At 42.2% G+C, this 16,694-nt stretch overlaps 1 protein-coding gene across 1 annotated transcript; it reads right to left on the minus strand.

Moving 5' to 3' along the window:
• Window positions 1-2,602: 2,602 nt before the first annotated feature.
• On the minus strand, window positions 2,603-14,243 carry med14 (mediator complex subunit 14). Its single transcript, XM_083890182.1, has 29 exons — window positions 13,862-14,243; window positions 13,376-13,402; window positions 13,142-13,247; window positions 12,385-12,558; window positions 12,155-12,284; window positions 11,903-12,031; window positions 11,676-11,783; window positions 10,745-10,877; window positions 10,455-10,605; window positions 10,241-10,352; window positions 9,736-9,861; window positions 9,429-9,507; window positions 8,948-9,107; window positions 8,607-8,798; window positions 8,094-8,228; window positions 7,927-8,003; window positions 7,651-7,811; window positions 7,285-7,431; window positions 6,729-6,973; window positions 6,241-6,510; window positions 5,666-5,909; window positions 5,034-5,156; window positions 4,645-4,824; window positions 4,286-4,524; window positions 3,982-4,161; window positions 3,668-3,775; window positions 3,402-3,527; window positions 3,106-3,295; window positions 2,603-2,975 (listed from the first exon to the last, which is right to left on the minus strand). Exons 1-29 carry the CDS (start codon window positions 14,035-14,037, stop codon window positions 2,902-2,904), a joined length of 4,302 nt encoding a protein of 1,433 aa, XP_083746308.1. The 5' UTR covers window positions 14,038-14,243; the 3' UTR covers window positions 2,603-2,901.
• Between the last annotated feature and the right edge of the window lie 2,451 nt (window positions 14,244-16,694).

Here is a 16,694-nt window from a genome sequence, read left to right on the forward strand (position 1 = left end):
TACATGGAAGTCAAAGACACTGTGTCACATGTAAGGCTCAGGTTACCCTACCTACCTGCTGCATCTGTGCCCTGATGAGAAGGTCCAGTTGCCCACAAAGACACAGCATCTCCAGGCCCACCTGCTCTGGACCCAGCTGGACCGGCATCAGCGGTCTCTTCACCTGTAGATCCACTGATCCACACACAGATGGAATCCACATCAGTGTATAAACCTGTATGTCATATATCCTCACTCTCCCTTCATTGTCCACAAAATACATCCACTGTAAATAACGTGTCATGCATCTTGCAGGTCTAACATTAGGAGGGGAGTGGTCACTGCTCACTGTGTTGAAATTAGTTTCTGCAGGGAAACACTTTATTTTAAACACCAGACATAGAAATAGTGAAAGAAAAATCTAGAATGCGAAGCTGGAACTTACCTTTGAACGCCCCATTGTAAAAGCACGGCTGACAGAGCGGCTCTGATGCGTTCACTGCCATGTCTGACTGTCTGGATGATCACACCCACTCACCCAGACCTGCTCCACCGATAAAAAGCCATATGAAGCTTATGAAGCAGACTGACAAAGAGTCGACTTATCCATTTGACAGCATCTGCTGCTCGCAAGTGTCCGACTGCACTGAGGTGCGTTCAAGTGTCCGGTGTTCAAGTGGGAGGACGAAGAGACGCCGACACGGTTGTTGATCTTTATCCGTGATTCGATGTTTCCCTGCAGGTGACGATGATGATGCCCACACGCGTCCGCTAATCCGGGAGCATCCATCCACTTAGCTATTGGAGCCAGTGGAAATGAAAACACACCACTGTGTCCACGCCCAGTTACATAGTGATCACCACTGACACACACACACACACACACCGAGGATCAGGCTTTGTCCATGATGTCATCTTTTAGGGATGCGGTGAACAGCACCACTTGTTGGGATGCACCTTGAATCACAGGTTTAAAGGGATAGTTCATCATGGGTCTAGTGCAGGGGTCTGCAACCTTTAAAATATAAAGAGCCATTTTTGTCCCCTCGCCACCCAAATAAAATCAGTCTGGAGCTTTAAGCAAAACCTATTTGATCCCTAAAATGAAGATAAAATCTAATGCAAAGTTGTTGTTTTTTACACATACCATATTTAAAGAACTACAGTTTGTCGCAAGTTGATACCCAACCTCTAAATTGTAGGAAAACCACTTTGAAATGAAAAATAAAACAATTTCATGTAGTTTATGTCTGAGAAAACCTACCTGGCGTAAGTACACAGATCTAAAGATGGACAGGACTCCAAAATGAGCCACTTTAATGGCTTTCGGGTGGGGGGGGGGTTACACTTTTATTTATCCCTTTATCTTGACAAAAAGAGTGTGAAAAGCTAGAAGGAGCCACTACGGAGAGGCTGAAGAGCCACATGAGGCTCTAGAGCCGCAGGTTGCAGACCCCTGGTCTATGGGGTGCTGCTCCAGCTCGGTGAAACATGGCTGCGTGAGTGAGCACAGAATGGAAAATTGATTTTAGTTACTAAAAACGGCAGTTTTCTCGTTGGACTTTGGGGCAGGAGGAGTGAGCAGCTCACAAGGCAGCACCATGTTCACGTGCCTTTGCGGAAAGTAAAACGTCTGATGGAGAAATAAGCAGTGAACATGTTCTTATGATAAGGTCGTTGGCAATAATTATTACCTCACACAACCACGTTTCAAATACCCTGAACTCTTATCTCAACATCCAAAATCATTTACACAGTAAACAAGTACATCAACTCCAGTACTTGGCCTGTTTCCTTCATTTTCATTTCAAACTCATTTATATTTCAGTGTATTTTTGCTCCAATGAATGTAATAAACTACAGTAATTACTCCGTTATTCTGTTGAGCACTGTACATTATTTTTACATTGCCCATTTAAAAATATATAACTATTTTTATGTACTTATTGAACAAATAAGACATTTGAAAACATCAACGTAAAGATAAGAATGAAAATAATCCATCGATTAATAGAAAATAATGTTGGTAGCGAACCTAAAGCATAAGGGGTTATAAGAGTATGACATGATGAAATGATATGAAATGTCACTAAACAAAGATCACTAACACAGTGGTAGGCTGAAACTATTCTATATAAAAGGTGAATGTGAATAATGTGATTATTTTGGCACTGGCAGTGGAAGATCCTCAAAGCACAAACCAACCGTGGGCTTGTTTTATTTTTAAATATCAAAGTCAGACAGGATTTTTCAAATCTTTCAATCAAGACTCAAAATGCATCGTAATAAAATACAACTGGCGTATAAAGTCTGTCACAGTTTTACAGTATCGAAAGAAAATAGCCTGAAATAAAAATCCAGAGGTCCTTTGACAGTGTAAAGGCAGGGAAGCATTTAAATAGTGTGCTGAGGAATACATCTCCTGATACTACAGTTATATCAGTATAGCATTGTAAAAAAAAAAAGAAAGAAAGAAACAAGACAAACTAGCAAAATTGTAACTCATTTGATTCTTCTCAACACTCAAATTTACAACAATGTACATATTTTTATGTAAACAACAATAATTTCAATAGATAATCTTGTTTACAAGTGCACCTGGAGGAAAATATAACATTTTATCCCTTTGCATCAAATGGGCCACTTGTCCAAGATCTATGTTACAGCAAACCTCGTTTCTAAGCATCTATAAAGAATGAAGAGTGAGTGAGTGGTCCATGGCTGTTCTTAGCTTACTCCCTTTCAGAACAGTGAAATGAATCAGGTCACTAGTCCAGTGGCAGAAATGGAGCACACATGCTGGGGGGGTTAGTCTGTGGACGACTGTTGCTCTCCTGTTTCACTGTAGCTCAGAGGTGGACCCGTGCTCGACGTTAAAGGGACTCCAGTTTAGTTCCAGTACAGTTTGGGAAGCTGCTGTTACTACTGACGAGTGCCGGGGGGTAACGTGAGGTTGGCCATCAGCTCGTGAACTGAAGCAAATATTGTACACTCACCTGAAAGAAAAAATAAACTCTGTTATTAAAGACATTTTGCCTAAAGTGTATATAAAATTACAGAAATGTATCCACGGATTAGTAGAGTAAAATATACAATCATCCATTATTTAGGAGTGCAGTGCCTCACCCTGTCTTGCTGGGTGCAGCTCATTGAACCTCTTGAGGATATTAGAAACCATTAGTGCTGCAGCCCCAGAGGAGCTGTGCTGTCTGGGGATGTCAGCCTGCTGTGTGAGGCCTGTAGCCATGTCGTACACGATAGGTACAATAATGCTCACTGGCTCCTGGGGCACTGGGATACGCTGGGTCAGCTGCAACTGTGAGACAAAATAGACCACATAAAGCGTGGGGTTGGTTTTTTTGTGTCGTAAAATTATTTGTCCTGTTTTTGGAAAAGCAAATTAAGACACTGCTGAGACTTACAAAGAAGAGCATCTTAGACTTGAGGACCACCGCGATGGTCCCTGGTGGGGCGATGGGAGGAGCACTGGGAGGGATGGTGAGACAGAACTGGACGTTCCACTTGAGCTGCGCACCCTGATCAGGGAACTGAGCAGAGACATAAGGTTATGAATATGGCACACTTAAAACAAAGAAACACATTCAAGAGTTTACACCAGGTAAAGAAACATGATACTTAAACATGTGAAAACATGGAACAAACACTGATAGATTAAGACGTTACCCACCAGTTCAAGCTTCATGATGCGCACACAGTCCCTTAGGATGTTAGTGGGTGCACCCAGCAGCTTTGTGAAGGCATTCAGAGTGTTGTATTTAAAGGGAGGACCAGCAACCTAAAAAGTTGACAACAGAACGAGAATGAAATAAATTAGTGTGACAAAACAGTAAAGATGTTTTAATAAAAAAAAGCAACTGAAACCAGATTACAACACCATAAACCTACAATGTAAATCATGAGCAGTAAAAAAAAAGGTTTTTCTATATTATAATAAGATGTGTTTCAATAATTATTGTTTTGATGAGAGCTTTCTTTACATACCCGCGTCTCAAAGAACTTCTCCAGCACCTGAAGCTCCTCTTGGGACCATGGACCGGTATTTTCTGGAGTGACTTTGAGCTGCAGCGTCTGGTAGTTCTTTGGGTTGAGAGCAACCCGGCACTTGAGGACATCCGTCTTGAACATGATGACCCCAGGTTCATTGGAGTTCACAATGGACAACTGGAACCATTTTGATAGAGTGGGAAAAGTGAGATGGTAGTTAGTGGAGAACAGAACTGAAGGGAACAACAAAAGGAGGATAATCATCCCGTGTCCCAAGCAGAATGATTTGAGTAGCACTCACGTTGGCTTCCTGCTGGATAATTCTCAGCAGGTGCCGTCTCATTATCACTGAACCCAGAAAGCGCTCCAGTGGTGAGCAGAGGTAGCTTCCTGCCAGGCCTGGTACCAGGCAGGGGGTGGGTGAGGGTAGTAGAAGCACATGCAAGGCATTGTGGGTGAGAATGGTTGGAATGGAGGCAGCCCAGGGGCGCTGAGGTAGCTTGCGGGGTGGAGGCATACTAGTAGGCATGACTTGAGAACCTAGAGAAAAAGGACAGAGGTAAGTGTGTAAATGGCATTTTATACTCAATTTCATGAACGCAACATGGGAAAATGTTGAATCTTTACTTAAATAAAATGAAGCGAGACTACAAAACTTACTGGTCCCAGCACGTGGAGAATGTGGATCAGGGATAGGCGAGTGCAGTGATGGATTACCAGGAGACATGCCATGGATTCTTGCCCCAGGAGAAGGCCCTGATACCTGGTGGGGAGAGCCTGGCCACTGGCCTCTATGACTGGGAGACACCATGGCATATGGAGAGCTGGGGTCCAGTGCACCTAGGTGAAAGCAAACACAGCCATCAGCCACATGGAAACATTCAACAATAATCAGTCAGATTAAAAACACCACTTTGTGCCCAACTTTACAGGCCATTTGTCATCGGCCAGCTACTACTGAAGTGATGTGAAGTTCAGCCCTTTCCAGCACTTGCCCAGTAGACCACAATTACCACCAAGTGAACATTCAGGGCCACCCTTCTGCTTACCGTGGGGACTGGCAAAGCTGGTCGGGCCCATGGTTATGCCCAGAGAAGATGGAGAGGGGGTGGGCCCAAAAGGTGAAGGTGCCCTCAGAGCTCCACTAGGGGAGCCAGAGGCATGGATGTTCCCTGCATACACATACGTACACACACCAAAGGGGCTCGTCAGAAGGTGACAAGTTCTCCTTACACACGCAAAGATGCGCACACGCGCACACACACACACACACAAACACACACTAAAGCTGGGCGGAAGGGCCATAGTCTCTGGCTGACAGGCTGAGATGGCAAAGAATGGAGGAGCAGGACTAAATGCATGCTTCATTCCCTCTTGGCTTTGCACTGTGTAGTATTGCAGGTTGCATGGAGAACACAACTGATTTCATGTTTTAACAAAATTAAAATGGACACAATGAGCACACGTTCGCTGTTCCTCATTCGCTCCGACATACACACAATATGCTCATGGAACAAACGCACAAGTCAGCAGAAATGTTGGTGACAGTAATGCGACATATCCCCAAAAAAATGATGGTCAAAATGCTGAATGGCAGCTTGACATTACAAGAAATCATTCAGTCACTCGCTCTCTCTCGCGCACACACACACACACACACACACATATCAAGCGCCATTACCTGGTGACTGGGTGGGCATCATAGATGGTGAAGGAGTTACATTAGCATGGTAATTTGGTGGGGAGGTGAGAGGATATACACCACCCGCCCCTCCTCTCATTGTCTGTGGCAGAGGTTGAGGCTGCAGTGGGTTAATCAGACTGTCTATCACATCTACACCCACTGGCGAGGGCGGGTTGTCGTCTTCTGTGGTTGAGCGTCTGTGAGCGTCCTGATTGCTGTCGACAAACATGTTCAGGAATGTCTACAGGAGGAAAAGTGCAAAGAGACAATGGTTAATATATACATGGACATTTCAGTTAGTACTGAAATACATTTAGTTTTGCAATTCAGATGCATTTCTTTATTAAAAAAATTTAATAAAAAATGCTTCAGGTCCAAAACACAGAATTACCGAAGTGATGGCAGGAAAAATGCAAAAGCATGAAAAGTAGCTGAAGATACAGCTAACAAAAAAATATGCCTCCTAGCACCTTTAAATTAAAATGAACACTACAAACATTAAATCTGCACCGAAAACAAAGTATTCAAGTCAGTTACTTAACACCACAACTGTCTTTCAGAGTTTGGCATACCTTGAGTCCTGGAGCAGGGTAGAAGCCCTCAACAATCTTAGTGTTGTCAAAAAGACTGTGGGCTCCATCTCTGATGGCCACCACTCCACGGCTGCGGCAGTAGATGTCAATGCAGTACATGTTTCGGAACGCCAGGCGGATGTGTGTGGGTGACTGGGGTAAAATGGAGAAGCACTGGTAGGCAGTGTTGGTGCGCTGGGTCAGACCCAGCATGGGCACTGTTGGTAGCTTATTGATTGCATTCAGAGGAGCCTGTGTGTCATAAAGCACCTGGGGACCATAATGAATACAGTGTTAGAGCCTTCTGAATATACAGTACGCACACACACGCGTGTGTGTATATATATCTATATCTAGATATATATACACATATATACACGTATATACATGTATATGAAATCCATAACTTAAAATCATAACTTAATCCAAATCTGACAAGTACATATGCATTGTGTATATATGTTGTGAACATTTTAGCTTATATGTACCTGCAGCAGCTGCAACACATTAGGGCACTTGTTGAACATCTCCTGCAGCTGGTGGAGGATGATATTGTGGCAGTTGGAACAGCCAGAGTTTGGCCCCACAGTGCCCAGACTGAGATGGAAACGTTGGCTGCTGGAGTTCCACTGGACGGTGACAGAGCTGCCCTTGGTGGTGCCATAGCACAGCACCAACTTACGGTAATTATATAGCCGCACCTCTGAAAACAGGCTCAGATAAGATGGCATCTCTGGAAGAAAGCAATCACAAAATGCAGCTGTGTGAGGTGGGTGTGTATATTTTGGCAGTAATTGATTCAGTACTGGTCACGGTGGACTCACTAAATAAAATGCATGTTTCAATCTAAACTACAAATGTGTTTTTAGCACAAAACATTAAACCTGGTCAATAAAACTATGCTTGCTTTTACTTTTCCTGTAGCAAAACAGAAGTTCTCTTATTGATTTGCTTTAGGAGGACTGATTGATCACAAAAAAACAAAGTCATTGGATTAGAAGTGAAGTGCAACGTCTGTTTTTCAGTCCACAGCCGTCTTTATACCTGGCAGAGCACGAGCGAAGTTGAGGACACACTGGTAGAGCTGACTGATGGCATTCCAGTCATTGAGGAACATCTCAACCACCTTCCGTCCACCCACCGGCTCCGACAGAGGGTTTTCATAGGTCAGATACACATGCCGCGTGGATGCTAATAGAGGGAACATTTACAGGAGGAAGTGAATAATTTAAGATAAATCTTAAGAAGATTTAAGCCCCATGTTTTAAAATGATTGTAGTTGTATGCAAGGTGAGCTTACTATTGGTACTTTACAAATAATATATATGGTCTACAATCGGACTTGTGTTTCTTGAAACTCGATGTTGATGCAAACAGTTTTAATTAAGAACAGTGTATGTGGTAAATTACCTTGCTCCTTGCTGTGTGTGCTGTTGAGAGGACAGCTGGCTAGCATCAATTCTGCCACCCAGGTTCGGTTGTTACGACCCTGCAATCGGAAGGTGCAGTCCAGTAGAGAGCGGTCTAAAGCTCGTCTTGTCTCATCTCCTACTCCTTTACAAGAATGAATCCTGTGGAATTAAAACAACACCCTATAGTTAAAAAAGTAGGGGCATCACATTTAAAAGACAACTACATTTGGCTGTGAATGGCTGGTGTGCATTAATGCATGCCAGATTGTATTACTTCAGCAGACGTATAGCGTGACTGCTCCCATCTCCCTCCACTTGAACACCCTCGTTTGGAATCTCCATGTTGGACAGCTACCCAAAAACAGAGACAAAGATGCAGAATTAGCCAGGAAGCACTGACCTTAATTTTCCTGCTTGACAGGTCTGAGCATTGTCACTTACCTCTGTTCTGAGGCCAATGAAAGGCATGTTGGTGTCACACATGGCTACCAGGTGAGCCAGCTCCTTGTTGAAGGCACACATTTCCCCAGAGCGCTTAGGCTTTTTTGGCTCTGGTTCCCCTTGATCTGCAGATACCTACAGGGCAACAGGGGAAAGACGATACACATTATGGTCTTACACATTTCTTTCTTGCAAAGCTTTGTCACATAAGGAATACCTGCACAAACAAAAGGTGAATTTATCTTTAATTTAATGTATGTATGAGCTACACCAGACCTGATGATTTTTATCATTTAGAAATATGAACTTCGGAATGCACCAGACATGCCAACCTTGAAAAATTGTTTTGAGTAGCAACTTACCAAGGATTTATTGTCAATGTTATTGTTCTTATATATGGAGGCTGTGCAAAAAGTGCACACACCCTAAAAATCTTCTATGACCTTTTGGTTTGTCATTTTGGCTGATCGGACGTAATTAATATGCTAATAGTGCTAAGCGCTACGTAACCACCTTTCTTTTGGTTCCAGGTCGGGCCCCTTTTCCTGTAGCATCCTGGACAAGATGTTCAAGGTTAGGCTTGAAATGCTGCAGTAGCTGGGCGCACATGGGTCCATCCTCTCCTTCCAAATGAGACACAGACAGGAAGGAGTACTTGTACTGCAAGGCAGTGGGACTGCTAGGCACGTCAAGCATTTCTACCACCTAAGAAGTAGACATGAGAGTTACGAAAAAGCATTGTTGTAAAAAACAAAGAAGGTTACACATTAATAAGAGTGCACTAAATATTATAAAGTTTTCAGTGGAATTTCTTTAAATTAATTTTTAGAAATACACTGATTAAAATAACTCACAATGTAGTACTGTGGAAGACGTGTGAGCTTAATGAAGAGTTTGTGTTTGGACAAATTGCCAACAGGGTGAGAGACTACGTTGGATAGATGGAGGACATCAGTGCAGACAGTGGGAAGGTGCTTCACAGACTGTCGAGAGCGCTGCTCGCCCAACCAGAACCTGAGCAGAGATAAAGAAAAATAAAGAAAAAGAGTCAGTCTTCTAATAAACGTGCAAAAAGGGTTGATAGCTTATCCTAATTATACCTCATAGGATGCATACTATGACAGCCCTGGCAATTCATCTCAACACCATCTTTACCAACTGCTTAGCTGGGTGTTGCTTATACTAGTGAGTTCTGACAAGCTGTAATCAGTGACAAGACTATGGCTCCAGCGTTTCACTAATTGTTCTCCATCAGTGCCATCAACCAAACCTGACATTTGGCTGTAAATATATAATACTATGTTCATGATAAAGTTGATGTGGACGTAGACTTACTTAAGCTGTTGAAGCCAAGATATAATCCGCTTCATATCGTCGTTGATGGTCTTTTCAATGTCATCCAGCATTGACTGGTCTTTAAAAAGAGCACAACAGGGTTTTACGTTCGCAAAGCCAAGCACACAAAAAACAGTAACAGCAGAATTAATTAAATAACATTTTAACAGCCAGGCAAAATCTCCATCAAAGTAGTTTCACTACTCTCTTGTTAGAGGAAACAAACTCCCCTTTATAAAATTTGCATGCAACATAGTGGGCATTCAAATTAAACAATTGTTGTGATTTAATGTTTGCTTGTGCTTACCTAATCCATACAACATGGGCTGGAACATGCCAGAGTGCAGGTCTACAAAAATGTGTAAGCACTCGGACCGACCACATGGCTCAAGTATTGGGATTACGAGTGTGGGAAGAGCCGTCTCAATGAATGCTGAAATAAACAAACACACTTAAGTACTTTGTTTCACTACAGTAAATGGTAAATGAAGTACATCAGGTAACTTGGGGAGAACTGGAGACTTATGAAGAGCATAAGTCGGAAATCTGATAAAAAACATGTAGTTCCCTATAAAAGGCTAGATACACAGTTCATCCCCAAAATCCAAGATTCATTCTTAACAAAACCTCACTATATTTCATTGCTGTCATGAGTAATTCAAGTAAAATTGTTTGTTGGTTTCTCTCCACGTGGTCTTCCAACACCAGCATGTGCTACAGCTGCTGTTGAAGATGAAGCCGTTTTCTGCACTTTTACTGAATGACATGAATAAATGTTAAATTATTGTAATGATGAAAAAGAAAATACACACAATTGTCACCAGGATTGCTGGTCTTTAGGATGGCCTTTAGTTCCTGTAGCTTCTGATGGGACCGTGCATGTACACTGTCAATCAAAAGTTTCTCTACCGATAGATGATCGATCTATAAAAAGAGAGAGGGAAAAAAAGTTAAACTTTATGCAAAATGTCCATACAAAAAGGCAAACCTGCTCTGAACATATTACATTAAATACATCCACTTCACCTTCATAGCTCGCTCCATTAATTTGGAGTCACAAGCAGGAAGAGGAGGTTCATGAGAGATTTGCAATGGCTTAGATCCGTCTGACTCGTCAATCTTTATAGTGACTTTATGGACTGACGCTGTACCAGTTTTCCTACCCAAAACCTGTTGGCTGAAGACACAAAAATAAAAGGAAGCCAGTGTGTTACCATTAATATAGCATATTTTTGAAAACGTAGTGTAGAATCACTCTTTGGTCATGGAAATAATATGAATGGGTTACATTATCATGACTCAAATAGAGATCTTACTTCCAGACAGCCAGTGTGAGGTATTTTGCGGGCACATATCTCTCCTCCTGCACCAGGTCTCCCCATCTCTCTCTGATCAGCATCAGAGTCTGAGAGTGGAGCACCTCGAGCTGCAGTGACAAACAGAAAGAGTCTGGAAACAATGTGGTTAAAGAAAAGAGTCCAGGTGAGCAGAGATTAAGTATCACACAGCTCTCCATTAACATTCAAAACACATCCACACGCACACATACACTTCCGTGGTAAAAGGGCTTCTTGTGCCCCACACAGACTACTCTTTGACACATAAAACTGCAGTGCTAGCATTTTTGGGGGAAAGCCAGAGTAGAGCACTGATTAGCACAGTGATTATTGGGGTTGTGCTCAGTTTGCATGCTTGATTAGGGTCTCTGATGTTAGCATGAATGCTGACAATCTGTTGTTTGTTTCTTGACATTTTAATTTCATCATATACTGCAGAGTCTTCTTAAATGTGCGAGTTATCAACAGCGTAACAAATGTGCAAACGTTGACTGATTGGATGCATTTATACACTGAAAATTTAATTTAGCTACAATCTTGCTAAAGTAGGACATGTTTTTAAAAAGGTACAGTCTTATCGGGTGTTGAGACACATCTCCACACGGAAATAATCACAGCTCTCATGGCCTGGCAAGGTGACACATCGTAGCAGAAACGGTCCCAATACAAAAGGCAGGTTTATGTGAGAATTAATGAAAAATAATAGGATTTTAGATGCAATACTGCAGCTGTGTTTCTTATTGGAATGCTGCACTTGTTTGCCTCACCAGTCAATACTCTGTATGCTCTGACACACACCACAACCCTCCTGCAGTAATTCACAGCAGACTGGGACAAAAGCCAAGGGGTTCAGGCAAGAAATTTACTAAATGCCCATAGATCGATCCAAACAGACAAACGCAAAGGATACGCAAGCAGTTGTACATGTCCTGTAGGGGTTTTTCATCTGCACAGAGACGTGCCTGGACCAACTCGTGGATGAAGTTCACCTGTAAACTGTGGACCAAGGCTCGGCCATCTGTCAGCATGTGGGGGGGGGGGGGGGGGTGTGGCACAGAGTGAAAGAGAATTCTGTCAATTTGCTTGTCAATGACACCCACAAAGTTGTGCAGGAGACAGGATGAGGGACTGTCTTACCTCCTGTTTCTTTGTCTTCCACGAGAATCTCTAGCTTCAGCAGCCTCCAGGGAATATCAGGGTCATCTCCCATCACAGTCAAAGTGGCCTCAAACTCTCCTTCCACGCGAAACTTTACACGTCCATTAGCTACACAATATACACACAGGCAAATATAGGCATAAGATACTCCAATACAAAAAGCTGCCTGTTGCATTACACAAATAAAAAACAATCTACAAACGCCATCATCAGTCCCCACTAGCTGCTTACCAACTGTGAGATTTGCTAACTGGGGTGGTAAGTCTGTGGTGACCAGACGATGTCGAAGAATCTGGTTAAGCTGGGTCAGGGTGGTCTGCTTTTCCACCTTAGTAATGGGATCTGGAGGGATGATCTTATCCTAAACAAAATGGACATAGACAATGCAAACAAATACAAGCGAAAGGTGAGTAAATTATATCATACATAATAACAGATTAGCAAAAGAACTTCAAACTTACTCGTATGCAGGTGGGCAAGCGTGGGTATGACCCGGTGGTGAGCACATCGATGGCAAAGGGGATGGCAAAGCTCGGCAAACGGGCATGAACCAGTGCATCTCTGGCCAATGATGCCAGCCTATCAGCTGTATCCACAAACAAGATTGTCTGCTGATCCAGGAAGCTGGAGATCATCTGTTACCACAATGGCAACAGTTGATAATGGATGAAAGAAAGAGCATGTAAGGGATTGATATCACTAAAAATTCACGCATTTTGATATTTAAGGCAATCTCTAGTTAATAAACAATTAACCTTACTACTAAAAGTAAATGTAAATGAATGCTAAGCTATGAATTTAGATGAAAAATGAATTTATGGAAACAGCTTTAATATCAGACATACAAGTGGCACTTTCAATTCATGTTTCATTGGGTTTTAAAAAGTGCATTGCTCAGGTGTCTCCCTGTACTTTTTTTTTTTTTTATTAATACATGTTTATATGAAGAGTTTAGATACAGGAAACTGGACTTGCTCTAGTTACGTTGAAGATTTTAAGAGGCCTCTTGGATGAAATGTGAAAGGTCTTCAACTTGACTTAAGCAATTCCAGTTGATTGCCTATATATAAACCCCTGAAGATACTATTGTTATGTTGATTGAGAACATTCAAAGACACCTGACAACCATCTAACTATGCCAATTAACCAGGTCTCTCTTTCAAGCACAATATACCAAGTGTTGTGCTAGACTGAAGTCGAATAAATTAAAATACATACCGCACACTTCTCAACTTTCCCTGCATTGCTTGCCCACTTCACCAGGGCGAGAAGACGCACAAATAACTGCCTGGTTCTACTGGCAAACTGGACAATTTCAATTTTTCTGAAAAAGAGAAAATGCAAGGTTGTATGTGGTTTGTTTAACAGAGATGTTTTAACAGCTCATTCGAACTAATGATCGAAATGGATAAATTGATAAATAATTTCAAAGTAAAATGTCTAGACACCCACCTCTCCATGTCCGTTTTTCTCGGGAGTCTGGAAAAAACAAAGTACAATTTTTTACTGCCAATAATCTCTTCAAAAAGTAGCTAAACGGGTTCATATTTTGCCAACCGAATCAGTGCATCCATGCTGGGTCAGCTTCTGTTAGCGTAGACCGATGAAAATGATCCATAATAAGTTCCGCGTCACACCAATCACACAATCTAAAGAAATAAACTACCTTTAGCTTTAGGACCTGTGGTGTGACTTGTACCGGTACGCCCCTTCACATCACACTACTTTTCTGTGCCATCTGCTTTGAAATAACTAAGCCGATAAAAGGTACACACTCACTCCTCGATCACTCACAAATGTATATTATAGATCATTCCGTTAAAGTTTGTTTTGGTGTCGGGATGACCAGCATCCTCCCGGTTCAGTGACGTTAGCCGCTTAGCCCGCCAGGTCACCAAGTTAGCTTTGAGGCCTACAATGCTAAAACATGTTACTTACAGTTCAGCCAGCAGGGTAATTTCATGGTAGGTCCTCTGGAGAAGAAACTCAATCAACAGACTCAGCCGGATACCGTGCGTGGCCGGAGCCCCGGGTGGTGGAGGCTGTGGTCCCGAGACCACCGGACCCCCGAGTGGGACGAGCTGCCCGTCTGACCCAATCTGCACCGGAGCCATTTTACAATGACGGTAGAGAGCAGTTAGCTACGGCGGGCGCACACTCAGCACTACGACAGGAAAACGACCGAGCTCTAGTGACTCCTCGCGAAGATATCGTCTCCGTAATCTCACAACATTTCTTTCGTAACAGTGATCTCTCTGCGTGGACTTGGTCTCACTGTTCCCCAGAAAGCACAGCGCATCCACTAAAGCTGGTATTTCTTCACGGAGTAGACTCAGCGCCGCTCAGCCGCCATCTTTGCTGTCGGGAATGATTACCATAGACGCGGTGGGAAAGAAAACCCAGATAGGAGTCCTGAGTCCTGAGGAGCAGGGGTCACAAAATGCCCCTTTTAGATCATGCTGGAATGGGCTAACACTGCTGGATCAAACATTCGTGTCAGTCTATGTTAGATTAAGAGAAAGCTGCATCAAGTTAAGTGTGAGTTATCACCAGTGATTTATTCATATTTACTAGTATTCTCTCTTGTGGTGCCCTGGTTACACATGACAGTATACTTTAACCATTGGTTGAGCAGATAATTAACATAACAAAAAATAACAAATGCTAAAATATATATGTAAGTATCTTCAGGGAATATTTTTATTGCGTATAATTTAATGCAAAATAATTGAATATACAGAAGACATGCTTGTTGTTGTTCTATGTATATAGTGTATATTATAAACAGAACGATAGCGTATTGTATCAGATGATATGACTATGATGGATATACTAGTAAAACAGCACCCCATTCCCTTGCATTTCTTATACAATGTCAAAGTCGGCACTTCACACATTGGTGCCCTGAGTCAGTAACCTGCCAAGTTTGAAGCCTGTCAAGCAACCCATTTGACAGATACGCGATTAGCAGACAGAAAGTCAGACATCTCTTGCATTTCTTATCTCAACAAAGTCAAAGTCGACTCTGCCCACACGAGTGTGTTCTTTTAACATTCACATGTGTAAATTCCTCTTCCTCCAGAAGGCTGTACACAAACAGGTGCAATGCTGCCCTCCACGTTTCAAAGTTCCCAATCACCTTTTGAAGTCTGAAATCACAGTTTGAAGTTCTTTAACACGGATCAAAGTTGACCTTCATTCCCATTCTTTAGTTTTTTCCCCCATTCCTTAATCTTTCTGGATTCATTCTGCAGTTTCCTCTTGGTGGGTCTTCACCACAGAAGTTTAAAGCTTCCCATTACTGATCAAAGTCCTTCTTCTTTTAAATGTTTCTGGCACTTCATATTCTTACGTAACATCGCTATTGCAGCTAGTAATGTACATGCATTAAGAAATGAATTGTGCATTATCAAATTATCATGCAGCATATTTTTGGCTATGAAATATGTCAGCACTAATATCCACAATGTACAAAGAAGCAAACATTGAGCATTGGATTGACAGAAGCTGAAACAGGCCTGCGGACATGATTTATTTTGAAATCTGTTAAAACATTTAAAACACTGAAAATCGTACTTGTTTATACTGGTCAGTAACATGTTTTATTCTTGTGTGCTTTCAGTGGATGAAATCCACAGGTCTTGTTTGCACACAAATACAGACCGTATTTGAAGCTGCAAGGCTTCTTCAGTCTCATTTCAGCTTACTGAAAAATTGTTATAATATTTTGGATTCCAGCTACCCGTCAAGTTCAAAATCTTTTAAAATAGGATTACATATACCTTGGTTCCCACGAAGTCAAACTACTTGTAAGCTGTGGATTAGAAGCTTCCCCTGTATTACTGTATTACTCAGAATACTTTAATATCAGTCTCAAAAACATCTGAAAACTCCGTATCTCAACCTTATCCAAATCCTAACCATTACATCGGAAGCAAGGTACCATACAATCAGCTCCTGATCTAAATGAATAAACAGAATGCAAGAATAATATGAATTTAGACAATTAATTTATAACTTGAACATGTGCATTCCCCAAGAAAAAGCCGTTGTGGAATGCTGTGCATGTGCAATGTGTGAGATGACAAGATAGTGACTAAAAACAGTGGATAATTATATAATAATTATTGGAATAAGTGCATTTCAACTGTACAAGTAACATGTCTCCCTTCATGTGTGTTCTTTCTGCCTTACATCCCTTTGATCTGCACAGGGGGAAAACACTACATAACCTTACATTTATTCAAACATTCATTCAGGACATCCTGTTGAAGCCTTTTCTTCCACTTGTACGCCATAGAAAAATTAATTAAGATTGCAGATCGAAATCGGGTAACAACAACAACAGTAAGTACTCATCGCTGGATATGAAGAAAATACACAGACATTGCATGTTATCGGCTAAATTCACATGCTCCAGTTTTGTCGTTCTCCATTAATGTTTATGACAACTCCGTACGACAGGAGGCGCTATAGTCAGACGTGCTCAGTTGCTCCGCCTTTCCTCCATTTGGCTTTCACTAAACTCCGGATCGCGATGAGTGCTGGAGCCGGAGTCACTTATCCGAATTTAAAGGGGTTTTATGCCTTTCCATTCAGCGGCGGTTGTGTTTTCCGAACTGCGCTCGGCTGCGGCGCAAATTAGCACACAGACAACGGCAGACCGCTGGAGTTCATACTGTCGCCCGGCCTGTTTTTTTACTGAGCAGCATTTATGCCCGACTGCGCTTCCGCCATGTTGAACCGAATCAAGTTGTGAGTGACTGCTGGG

The sequence above is a fragment of the Microchirus variegatus genome, assembly GCF_963457635.1.
Source record: "Microchirus variegatus genome assembly, chromosome: 5".
Lineage (NCBI taxonomy): Eukaryota > Metazoa > Chordata > Actinopteri > Pleuronectiformes > Soleidae > Microchirus > Microchirus variegatus.